At 32.2% G+C, this 14,057-nt stretch overlaps 1 protein-coding gene across 1 annotated transcript; it reads left to right on the forward strand.

Moving 5' to 3' along the window:
* Nucleotides 1-6,456: 6,456 nt before the first annotated feature.
* LOC110038477 lies at nucleotides 6,457-12,162 on the forward strand. The gene is made up of 2 exons (XM_020743331.1): nucleotides 6,457-6,830; nucleotides 11,200-12,162. Exons 1-2 carry the CDS (start codon nucleotides 6,525-6,527, stop codon nucleotides 11,599-11,601), a joined length of 708 nt encoding a protein of 235 aa, XP_020598990.1. The 5' UTR covers nucleotides 6,457-6,524; the 3' UTR covers nucleotides 11,602-12,162.
* The last annotated feature ends 1,895 nt before the right edge of the window (nucleotides 12,163-14,057 follow it).

A 14,057-nucleotide genomic window follows, 5' to 3' on the forward strand; every position in this document is an offset into this window, starting at 1 on the left:
AAGTAATTGTATTTTTAGAATAGAAAGTTGTTGTTCGAAAGTGCATATTGCGTATTTTTCTTGTGGGTTCGATATTCATCTCTTAATCAAAAAATTCTATATTACTTGATAACGATATGTATTCTTGCGTAGTATCCCAATATATATATATAGAAAACTATAATTAAAGTCGTTGTTATATTGTTGCATATAAACAGTCGGGATCACCAGACGAATAAGGATTCCTACCAGATCAAAATTTAAATTTGGTAATCCCCGATCAATCGCCCAATCTTTTGACGATCTAGTAATTTCTATTAAATCTTCAAATTTTTATTTTTCTTGCAACTTATCTTTCTCAGCTCTATAATAATCATCTTGAGATCATGTTGAGGATCGATTCAAATTATTGTTTTTAATGGTTCTTTCTAAATACAATATTCTCTCAATGATTTTTCTTATTTGTATATTAATTTCTTCCTTCAAATTTATAAGAAATTGATCTATATAAGCTATTTCAAGGTCTCTTAATATTTGGGTTGGGTTCTCCCTAGGTTTTTCAGATTCTTTAGAAATTTCTTTCATAGGTCTTTTAGTCTCATTTTTCTCTTTTCTCAACTCAACATTATTTTAAACCATATTCTTCAATTCTCTTCCAGTCCTTAACTTTATTGCTTTCAGTTGCTCACTATTCTTCTCCTTAGGATTCACCTCGGTGCAACTAGGAAGAATCCATTGAGGACAATTGCTGAGTGAGTTAGCAATTTGCCTAAGTTAGTTTTTTATATTTCTAATTGTAGCTCCTTGCTTTTCAGCTAACTGCCATTTGAAGAACAACCTCTTTGAACGATATTTTCTTCTCCTTAAACTATGGATTGTAGTTAAATCCAAGAGGAAAAGAAGGTATAAAGTTAGAATTACTTTGGTTATTCCAATTGCCATTAGGATTAACTTGAAAATATTATTTTCCAGCAGTTGGTTTCCTCCTCCATAATTGTTGTTCCACTTAAAGTTGGGATGATTTTTTCAGTCTGGGTTGTAATAAGTGGAATATGGGTTATTTGAGTGATTCTTCATCGCATGAATAGTTTCAAAAGAGTTAGTATTGATCAACTATCCAAATGAAATGTCTATATATATATGTATATATATATATATATACACACACACACACACTCTCTCTCTCTCTTCCTCTCTTTAAAAATCATAATATTTTAGATTGAATGAATATAAAATTAATGGTTGATTGGTTAATTAGATTATTATTTAATTAAATGATTTATAAATTTATTTATGTATTCTATATTCAATTGAGTTAATTATGAATTAGTTAAAGTTTTATGTTTATTTAATTAGTTGATATCACTAAAAAGTTAATTAAAATTTTAATTTCTTATTAAATTTTTAATTATTTAATTGACATATTTATTATTAAATTGAAATGCTAGTTAATAAATAGAGTATTTATTTATTAATTAAAATATTAGTTATTTAAATATATTATCAATTAATTGATTAAAATATTAATTAATTACACAAACTATAATTTAGTGAGTTAAGGTATAAATTAATTAGTTATTAGATTAATTATTTAGTTAAGCTATTAATATGTATGTTACTTAAGTGTTTTAATCATTTAAAATATTATTAAGTTTCAGATAAGATTAATTAAATTAATTAGGGTGTAATTAAATTTATTTTAAGGTTTTAAACTTTTATTCAAGGCTAATTAGGTGAATTATGCTGTACTTAAGCCTAATATATAATTTTAAAGTTTTGGCTAATACATTTTTAATGAGAATTAGGCTTGTAATTTTAATTTTTTAGGAACTGAAATATATTAATAATATAATTAAAGAGTATACTTTGGGAAGACCTATGCTAATACACCACAAGTTTCAGTTTTGGCTAATTATAGAAGGAAATATGCATATTTTTTTTAATAAAACATCATATAGACATTAAACATTATTATTAACCTGAAAATCTAATTGATTTATTTATATAATGTGCAATATAGAACGTAGAATGAGTAAACATGAAGTAAATTCAAAACTACACCATGAAGTATCTATATAGGTTCACGATTTTCATAAATTAAACATGGGAATATGTTGTTTGTATGGTAAAACATTAAATCAACACATTATAAAAGATTTAAATCAAAAACCATATAAAATGTGTATAGAAATTCTTGTTTTAGAATAAATCATATAAGAACATGTGTGATTTTATACAACAACATCAAATCAACATAATTTGACATTATGCATGTAGGATCCTGATGAAATTTATATACATTTTTTGGTTTTAATTAACTAGACATAGAAATATGTTAAATTTATGTAATTTTCATTATGCATATGCTATTAGAAAACACACTAGGAATTAAAGGCCTATGTTTAATTTTGGTTTAAACATAACCATAATGAAAGTTGGCAAATTTATAATGATATGGATAATATTTTGAAATCATGTGGTTAAATTCTAACATTGAAGTGAAAGGAATGTGATACCTTGGGTTTATGCTGAATTTCCTCTTTGATTGATTTCCCTTGATTGCTTCCTTACTTTTTGTTGAAGAATTATCCAAGAACTATTAGAAGCTCTCGATTTTTAGATGGGGAAGAAAAGGATTTGTGTAGAAGAAAAGAAATCTTTTGAGAAAAGTCAAAAAGGGGATGAGAGATTCTTTGGAATTGAGAATAAAAGGAACCTCCCTTTCTGATTTTCATCCAAGATTGGTCCAATCAAGAGATTTCGGTTTTAAACACATCGACCAGTGAAAAATGACCACAAGGATCGCTGAGGTGGTAATTTAGAATAATTAATTAATTAAACCAATGACATTTTTGTAAATAAGCCCAAAAATGAAAGGTTTTCTGTAAAATTTCCAAGGTTTTTCAAAAATTTTGAAATTATATACTATTTTAAAGAGCACGAAACAAGAAATACAAAAATTCAAATGGTTTGAAAAAACGGAGTTGTGTATCAAAAGTTATGGTTGTTTGAATTTTAAGGATGATTATTTAGATGGTTATCATAGTAGGGGAGTTGACTTTTGACAAAAAATTTGACTTTAGTGAAATTGATAGAATCAAATGGCATACTCAATGCTCCAATTGGTTTTGATGAATTCAAGCTCTATAGAAAGATGTTGCTGGTTAAAGTGGGCCCCATCCTAAGAGAGAAAATATTCAATTTTGACAAAACATTTTTATTGGATTAAATTGTTCCAAAAGGTGTATTTTGAAATTTAAAACAATTTTTATTGAATATTGGAGTCATATTAAAATAATTTTGAAAAGGCTATGGTAAATTATCGCTCTATCCCTCCTAATTATCGTTTTCTTTATCATGGTTATTGTTTGCTCAAAAGGTATCCAAATGGGCTCAAAATTGAGCAACCAAGACTCATGTGAAATATTTTGAAGAGATGGACACAATGGTGAATTCCATTTTCAAATAATGATTCATTGAATAATTTTTTACTGGGTTCATTTTCATGTGTAGCAAGCTTATTAAATAGCTCCTACGTAAAAATTCTTTCAACTTATCATCAGATTGGTTTGCATAGTTCTTATTAGTTATAACAAGCTTCATGCATTTTTTAAAATGAGCTTTTGAGCTTTACTATCATCTTTAGAGAGAAATCAATAATTCTAGGGTTTAAGTAGAATCAGCTCAAGTGAAGTCCAACAACACATCAGGTGATAAAAGGGGGGTTGGCCGAAAATGTGGTCAGCAGTGATGCTAAAGATTTGATCGGTATGCATGTAAATATGAATCCTTAGGTGTTAGCTATGTAAATACATAAGAATTTAATGATTTGTATGTGAATTTCAAGAGAACTTATGTTAAATTTTTGGGATTTAGAACCTAAAATAGAAAACATCTAGGATATAACTTAAAAAATCTTAGTGTTCAGTTAATATTTATAACAATGAAGATTTATACATCACCGAAACTTAATAAACTATCGAGATACGACTCTTTTCATTCAATCAAAAACAATATTTTTGAATTTTTTTAGCTGCAAGTTATTATCATGGAAGTACTAAGGGAATCAATCTATTTGTATATTAGTTCAATAGAAATCTGATGTAAGCACTTTATTGTTTCTGTAAACATTCATTATTTTGATCATTTTGGCTAATTTTGACTCATATTTCATTGAATTGTTTACTTCTATTTGTGTTCTCAATCGAAAACTTGCCTTTTTGTTGATCCTTACTAACTGCTACAGTCATGGGAACATGACCAATATGCACTTTCTTTGTGAAAATATGCACTTTCCTTTTGCATACTTTTTGATTATATGACATTTGGGAAATGTATTTTTGTCATAATGTACTTGGGGGAGAAAAATAGACAAATTAGGAGCAAAAGGGAATTGTGAATGAAAGTTGCCTTCAGGCACACCCACTCCATACATGACGCTAGCTTGCGCCCAACGGTCACACAAGAATGCACCCGCGCTCGTCCCACTTGCACCCGTGCTATACATGCATCCAGTTGTTTCTCAAGACAGAACAAATAGAATACTCGTGCCGCGACTAGGGTGCACCCACGGTGGATCCCAATGCACGTGTGCCATAAGTCAAGCATCTTCGTGCCCCATGCCTGATCGAGGACCAATTCGGTGTTAAATATATAAATAAAAAAAGTTTTGGATGCCCCCCCTATATATATTGATATTCATTTTTTTTTAAATTTTTCATTTTTTTTTGGAACGGTTCAGATGAACTTGTCTTCAACTAGGCTACATTTGAGACAACATCTATGACGCTTTCTGCTTTAACAAATGGAGGTCAATACTTACGACTATCGGCAAGTCGACCTATACGTATCACCGAGAGTTGTTCGTTGTTCGTGAAAAATTTGTGTTCGGCTCATTAATTAGTCAAAGACAAATATTTTTTTTACGCTCGAACACAAACAAAATGCTAGTCTTTTGTGTTCTTTTTGCAAGAGCTAAATTATATATATATATATAAAATTATTAACTAAAAAATAATTTAAATAAAATTTTTAATTCAAATAATGAGATTTAAATCTCGTCCATATCTTTAACATCTCATGACTACGTGATTATGGCTATCAAGATCACTTGTTGTTCAAAGCAGTTTTTGTTCTGCTCGCTAAGCAAACAAACCAAACATAATTAATTTTTTTCAGCTCAATATATAAACAAAACATACACGAACAATAATATTTTTTAATGACACTAAGATAAGCCAATTCTTAGCTCCTTCAAGTCAGGCTCATTTATACACCGATTCCACTCGTTTATACCCAGAATATCACCAGCGAGACGGTATACACAATTCATGTCGGCGGCCATGATCGGTCAGATCAGCTCGATAGCCCACGTTTTCATTTTTAATTCCGACAGCCATTGAACAAAACCGCTGTTCCAATCTCTGTGCCCCGTAGGCGATTTTTTCGGCTTTATTTCATTCATATCTACTACTTCCGGATCATAGCACATGCAGCACCATTTTCCCACTTGGCCAATAATACCGAACCCATCCCTGATTACCAATAAACAACTGCCACGTGCACATTGTCATTCATTTGTCCCTTCCCTTCTGTCCCACGGCTCCCTTACCTCCCCCAGTCCCAACCACAAACCAACTTCATAAACAATGACCACAACGCTTAAAATTATGTGGTTTATATATTTAGCAATTATAATTATAGTTTTAAATATTTAGCATCTAAACTATACTCTTCATGGATATAAACTTAATTTTATAAGATCTCATAACTACTTCCTCCTCTCCTTCGTCATCCCACAAATGCTCGTGAAATTTTTCATAATATTTAGACTTTTCGAGAGATCTCCTCCAAATCACTACTATCAGTGTCGAAATCGTGAGCATCAACATGTAGGTTTCAGATCCAAGTGGTAGTATCAGGACCCTCAGCTACTGTTCTTGAGAAATAGTCAGATCTGACCCATTCCTCGAAAGATGTTTTTATAGGATTCCTGTCTGCAACAATTTTCACTTCGGATTCCGACGAACGAATAATCATTAAGTCAGCTCTACATGTGGACTCCAGAAATATGCCATAATGTGCATTATATCGAGTCCACCTAAAAAAAATTAAAGTGGAACCGAGTAGGTTATTAGAGTGAGACCGCGAAGGTTATTTAGAAGGGTTATTGAGAGGCTATTGGGGCATTAACTCAAATAACGTTGCAATTCCGCCTCAATATTCTTCGTGGTTTCACTCCAATAACCTTCACGTTTCATTTCAAAAACCTCCTTGTATCAACTCCCGTGATTTCACGTTAATAACCCCTCAATAACCTCTACGCGGCAACATATTAGTGGTAGTCAAAGTTTCATGAAGCTATTTATCAAACTGTTACATCACATAAATAATAAAATATAAGTTGTAAATATATAATTTCTAAAACTTAAATGCTATTTATATAAATTCCTCCTTGCATATTCTTACATTGCCAACTAAAGCCAATACTACTCCGTTGTCTCCATTATCTTCCTCTCTCCCACCAGATCCCGAGAAGAACTTCAATGACTCCTCAAAAACCAACCGGAGAAATAGCAGAGCAGAACAAAAGTGGGATTTTCAGCTTTCTGTATCTCTTCGACGAGCAATGGTTCTTCTGCAACGCTCTGAAATTGCCGTCGGTGTTGATTGAGAAGACGACTTCTTCTTCGGCTCGCCAATTGGTAAGAACTCCGTCAGTGCTGCCGACCGGACAAGAAGGTTCGGCGCCGGCGAACTATAGCTCCGGCAATGGTCGAAAGCTGAGATGCTCTTGCTGCTCCTTAGAAGCTACTGTTCCGCAGTCTGTATTTTCTTATTCTGCTCCGAAGGTATTTGCTCTGCTAAAGACTTCTTTTTATTATTTGCAATTTTTTGCATTCTTTTCAAAAAATCTTTATTTCATGATAGAAAATAGAATGAGCCTCTTGAAATGGCAATTTTTTTAATATTTTATAGACATAGAAAAATGGAAAAAAAAAGATTTGATTCGGCGAATTTTCTCAGTTGGTTGAACATCCGTTTTGGCGGTGTAAGAGTCTGTTTGATGCAGCTTATTTGGTGCGGTGACATTTTAAAAACACACCTGACCTGTTTGGGTAAATTATGTTTTGGCAGCTTATGCGTTTTCAAAACGCTGAAAATAGCGTTTTCACACCGCACCTATCTAGGTGTGGTGGCAAGTTTCTGGCAGCAGTGTAAATTTTCCAAAAAATTATAAATTTGTAATAGCCACCGCAACTATCTTATCAACAAATTATTTTTAATCAGCTTATCAGCAGATTATTCAATAAACTGCAGCTGCCCCAAACAGACCATAAATCCCCACTAGACTGAGGCTCGAATCCCCCAAGCTACTGATGCTATATGGGGGTGATACTTGAGTGATTAGGTGCATAGGTCCAACCCAACCTGACGGGTTGCGAGCCGGGGGTGGTTGGCATTCCACCCGTCAACCATCTTTTATATATATATATATATATATATATGATAGTAGCACATCACAAATAAGAACTATAGTCTAACATCTTTTATATATATATATATATATATATATATATATATGATTATTTAGATAAGACAAAAATATTAACTCATAGTATAATTGTTTTAGTTGTATTCAATGGGTAGCATGTTAGTTGGATTGTAGAAATAAAGTAAAAAATTTTCAGAGTATAAAATTTGAGTGTTCATTTTGCTCGGAAAAAATGGTTGCTTTAACTGAAAAATATTTTTAGCTATATTTTCATTTTACTTTTGAAATAAAAGTAAATTAGTATTTTGAGTATGTGTACTTTTATTAAGAACTAATAAGCATTTTTTTTCTCGTTATAATGATATTTTATTTTGAATAAGTATTTTTCTCACTTAATGCATTTTGTATTAGAATATTGTAAATTTTAGGGGCATATGCAAGCCTATCACATAATTCTTGAATATTTAAGTTTCTAATAGCTAAAATTTTACTTTTATATGTGTAACTCTCAAATTCTTAATATCATATTAAAAATAACACCATTATCAAGTGTTAAGGTGAAATATAAATGTTTATGAGATCAAAATATTATAAATGTGTATATCAAACATTGTGTTAGATATATGTATTGTACATCGGTAATGTGCTAGTGTTGATCTCGTTGAGATATAACAGTCTAGAAAGAAGATAGTGCGCAAATGAGAGCCCACCGGTAGAAGATTAGGAGGCTCACTTATCTGATCACATGCATCTGTCTGAGACATAGCAAGTGAGGCCAAAATATGCCTAAGTCGCGATGGAGACCGAATCCAAACAGTTTGGTCAGAAATGAGACTAAGAGATATTTGATCCAACTAATACGTATAAGAAAGTCTACTGAAGGCAGTGATGCCCGAAATTGTTGCAAAGCAAGTAGGTTAATCGCTTAAATATACGTGTTGATCAATTAATATATGAAAACAAATTTAAGTATCAATCTCACGAGAAAAGTATTAAAATATTTCTAACAGGGGAAGTTCTAGTTTACTAAACCGTTAAGTTTAGTTTGAACATGTAATTGCAGGTAGAAAATTGTAGAGTCCTGAAACAAAAAGAAGAAAGCAAACTACATTTTTGTTTAGATATGTAAAGCTTATACTTCTATGACACGGGTTTAACAATTTCTTGAAGTTTCTTTCCTATGGAACCATGTTATTGCTGACAACCGAAGATAAAAGTTTCTCCCTAGTCTATGCCTAGGTCATAAGAAGAGTAAAAGACATTATAGAGTCAAGGGGCACTTAACCCTGTAATGTTTCTCAAGATTATTCAGATCTCCTATCTAAGTTACAAAATCCTAATGATAATATGCTTATGTCATTCATTCTTCTAGGAGACGAGTAGAAATTCTATCTCACAAAAGATTTCAACATTTTATCATGTCCAAATCGAAGTAAATTAAGTCTAAATATTTAACTCATCGACATATGAAATTTGTGCATATAACACCTTCGAGGGAGCAAAACCATAGAATAATATGAGCAAAACGCATGATTTACATCACAGGAGCATGAAACAAAGTCAATCACAATACATGTGAAAAGAAAACATGAAAAAATTTTATTGCAGGCATAATAATAAAGATTGTTGTGCAAGAGATTCAAAAAATTCACTCAAAGTAAATCAGTCCTTAGCAATGTAACTCGTTCCTCTATACTCAACATAAACTCTCACAAATCTCCTCTCATACAATTGCCCTCATCCTGTCTTCTCCATTCTCACAGAAATCTCAACATAAACTTTGAAAAAAGATACCCTAGAAGTTCCCTCCTTCCCAAAAGAAGAAGTGAATCCTAAGGTTTTCTTTCCAACCCTCAAAGCTACCGTGTAGAGTCTCCAAAATCAGCCAAAAACTCCATTAGCATATGCAATAACTTCTCTTTTATAACATTGGCCGAATTCAACAAAAACAATTTCCCAAATCAGTGCTTGGTGATCCAGTGGTGTGACCACTCCAGTGGTTTGCGTGGCTATGCCATACCTGGCGTAGTCACACTTAGATTCGGTGTTGTTACGCCAATCCTGGTGTAGTCAAGCCCATATTTGGTGTGGTTATATTGGTCTCCTCCATTACAGTGTTTTTTACTTCGTTATGAACGACTGACACTTGCAATTACAAAATATTACTAAGAACCTTCTACAAACATAAAATCATGATAAATAAAAAAGAAAATATGGTGTGTAATACAATGAAATAACGTAATCATATCACACGAATTCAACATAAAAAATTATATATATATTATATATATTACTAAATAACATCGTAATTTATAAGCTAAAATTAAAAATAAAATTCTAAATGAATATTATTTTCCTAACGAAGTAGCATGTGCGTTCTTGCATGATTACTAATAATTTAATTCATTACAGCGCATCAACACCATCAATCATTTTCAGAAGAATAATTAATTAAGATCACAATCATTCAAAATTAAGAATGTAATCTCCACTAATGATTCTTGGCTTCGCTGAGCCGCAGGCGTAACTTAAAGTGCGCTGTTCCGTGAATAATCGTTGATCTTTCAATAATTTATTTAGATGAATCTAAAAAATCATATTTAATGGAAAGAAATAGGATTTGAATAATTTGAATAGGATGAATTTTTTTTAATTTTTATTATTTGTGAGATAAATAAAATTTATGGATACTTTTTTATTTTTTGATAAATTTAGTTATAAATATTTTAAAATGTAAACTTTCCTATTTAATGCACAGATGATTATTTCTGTAATGTCTGGTCGTGAGCAGAATATGTGTAAATGGGTCGATTTGGGCTTGAGTCATTCTCGACTTGAATTATTGATTAATTTATACGAGTTGGAACTCGAGCTCGAGTTTAGGTCTATGAGTTTGAACCCATTAAATAAATTCCAATGAGTCATTCTCGCCTGCTTTATTTAGATGAAAGAAAGAAAAAATTTTAAATTTAAACTAATATTATAATTAAATGATAAATATATGAGTAATTAAGGAATAATTAATAAGAAATCACTTGATATAATATAAAATGTAAAATATCATTTTTTAAATATTTTTACTAATTTAGAGAAATTTTTTAAAATTTTAATATATTATAAATATAGTATTTTATTAGTTATTTTTTAAAAGAGCCGACTCACAAGCTAACGAGTTTAGTCAGGGTTGACTTGAGCTTGACTTGTTAGCTCATTACTTTGGTTCACCCGCCACTTATCGAGTTGAGCCCGAGCCGGTTCAAGAGTTGGCTTGACCAAAGGCAAACCTAGGTAAGATCCAAGGGGCAATTCCCTTCCTTAATTTTCAAAATTTTGCTTCTATGGGAATACAATTTGGTGTTTTGCTCTTCTTAAATATTAGTTTTGCTACTCCTTATCCTAGCTCATTGGAAAAAATATTACATCCGGACCGGATGTACGAACAACGGCCCGGACGCAGCGGAGGAGGGGAGGAATCAGATCTCCGTCCTTCTCGCTGCATTTGGGCCGTTGTCCGGACATTCAAAGTCCGAATATAATATTTTCTCCTCGGATTGGGTCTAGAGGGACAGTTTGCCCTCCCGACTCTTAAATTAACTCACTTACATCTCTAATACCAGCCTAAAGAGGCATCAACATAATTAATATTTTTATATTAACAAAAAAAATAAACAAATAAAAAATTAATATTGATTTTATGAATAAATATTAACTGGAACAATGAACAGTGCATCAGTGAAAAGCAGAGAGCAGCCAGAACCGAAGCTCCAGCCCGGCGCTGCGCGAATCCGCACCTCATCCTGTGCTGGGAAGCTAGAAACAGAAAGACCCTTCAATATAAGAAATGGAGGAGCCTCGGAGATCTGGAGACGATGGAGTTGCAGGGCTTCAGAGACCTCGGCTTCGTGTTCGATGAAAGGGAAGGACTGTTTCGATGCATTCGAGGGAGAAAGGAGGAGGAGGAAGAAGATGGGGGGATGAAGAGTTCTTATCTACCGGCGGCTTGGTTGACGCGGAGGCCGGCTCCGCCGATGGTTTTAGGGTTAGGGTTTTGGTCGGGGGAGGAGATGAAGGAGCAGCTACGGTTCTGGGCCAGAGCGGTGGCTTTTAATGTTCGGCAGGATTGCTGATGGATTTTAGCAGTTTATGCGTTGGGAAATGGAAATTTACATACGTACCCACCCATACGCAACAATGCATACATTAGGAGAGGTTATACAGAGGGTATTGGGGGTTATATCCGTGTTATACCCATTGTAACTTCCTATAACCTACCTGCAACCTACAAATAAGTTTTGCACTTCTGTTTTCATATATATGTATGTTACAGACATGTTATATGGAGGTTATAGGAGATATAACACAGATATAATCCCTTGATACAGGAGATATAACACAGATATAATCCCTTAATACCAAGATATAACCTCCCCAATACCCTCTCTATAACCTCCTGACATACGCAACGCTGCGTACTTCTTCCGTACGCAAAATTTTCTCCAATTCTTTTGTGTTTATTCTCACATCAAAGCTTAGTTTTTTATAACTGAAGCATCTTAGATTTATCTATTGTATGGTGTATAAAAGTATGAACTGAGAGATGAGTTTGTAAAAATGAGAGCTTTTGTGTGAGACATGTAAACGCATCATAATTGATGGTGTGCATGTAAATTTCCCTTCTTTTTTGGGGGTTTGGCATATCAAATGTACAAAATTTTAAATTCAATGTTTTGGTCATCTAAACTTGAAATTTTACATTTAAATCACTCAAAATTTTATTTCTTTTGAAACGGTCTATCTATTATGTTCAGAGTTTTTTATGATTATTTTTTTATTGAAATGTAAAATTTTAAGTTTAGTTGGTCAATTAGTTATATTTTAATTTCTTTTTGTAATTATTATGTAAAAAACCTCTTTTTTTTTCATACAAAAGGATTTAATAATTCTTGGTTGGGTGAGAAGGACTTTGATTTTATGGAGAATTTTGGGCATAAAGATATGTCAGGATTTGATAATCTGAGTTATATTAGAATTAGCTTAATATATTTATTTTGTGATTAGCGTAACAAAAATTTCTTACATGTAATATTAATTTCAAAATAAATTCAATAGATTATAAGCTTAGCCACATGCACTTCATATCAAAAATATCCTTACAACATTTTGCAAAAAAAATTTATGTGTTCAGCCTATTAAGCTATATGTATTGTGCCAAAATTACTGATGCCATTGTGCACTAGTATAAGTTTGGCAATTGAACAATATAGCGTAGCTTGTGTTGATACATGAGTATAAATGATCAAATTTATGCATCTTTCAAATGAATAAGGTGACAAAATTGACAGCTAACTAAGGATTGCTTTCTAAGCTTAGGGTTATGTTTATGAGATAAGGTATATATTATTGAATCTTTTTAGGACAGCTGGGAATTTGTACAATTTGTGAGCTTATACAAACCAGAAGAGACATGAAGAAAGAGTGGTTTGGAAGGGGATGGGTGTATGCTTCAGAAGTTCTCCCTCTTTATCCCTCGAAAGAATCATAAGGGAGGCGCAATAGAAAGAGAGAGGAAATATAGGTTGATGAAAGAGAGCTCCCCAAGAAGACGGGAGAGGCTCTAGTTATAATGATTCTAGATGTTCTCTTCCACCTCTTCCGAATTACAAGGATTGAATATTAATCAAGATGATAAGTGGCACTTCAGCAAGTGAGTCTGGTGACTCACCTTAACAAGCCTAACTTGGCAACTAGTACGTGACAACTAGTATACACATTATAGAAAAAATGGGCTTCAATGCCCGCAAGACCTGTTAATAAATGCTTCGACCCATAAGAAAATTTGTATTAGTATACATTTAGTTCTCAAATTTGCTTAATTATCCTACAGACTGAAAAAAGAATAAGATAATGAAGAATATGACAACTTTACATATTAAAAATTTTTAACCTCCTTTGACATCTTGGCAAATGTATTTGTTGACCAGCGGCTCGACTAAGTGATTGCCTCTCATGATCCCATCAAGCTAAGACGTCAAATCTTGCAAAAACGGGAGGAAAAAAAATGAAGACATATATAAAATATTCAGGCGCAAATTTGTCACTCGGAGATAACATGGCGTCATTTAGTATGGAGACAAAGCCAAACCTTCTCCAACAACGCCATAAATCAACTTAGCTAAGCAACTCCTCTCTGATGGGAGACTTATCTTGCAACATCTTCAATTTTTTGGGATCATCCCGACTGACATGAAAGAAGAGAGTATTCTCCTTCTTTATTTTTGATTATATATGTAATTTGTGACTTAATCATGCCAAAGCAAAAAGCCACCACATAGTCTGGTGTTACTCTACTAAGATACAAAGAGTTTGAAATCTAAAAAAATAATATTAACAGACCTTTGCTATGCTTTAAAAATCTCTATATGTATTTAATAGGTATTTATCAATGCCTATTTTAGTGATTAATTATGTTACATAATTTAATAGTTGAGAAAAAATAATTAGAATTTTGATTTAGAAAAATTTTTAAATTTATGGGTTAGGAAAGTGTAAAATTATAGTAGATAACTACTTTAAAATTTTAGAT

Source organism: Phalaenopsis equestris, unplaced genomic scaffold (genome assembly GCF_001263595.1).
Source record: "Phalaenopsis equestris unplaced genomic scaffold, ASM126359v1 Scaffold232953, whole genome shotgun sequence".
Classification (NCBI taxonomy): domain Eukaryota; kingdom Viridiplantae; phylum Streptophyta; class Magnoliopsida; order Asparagales; family Orchidaceae; genus Phalaenopsis; species Phalaenopsis equestris.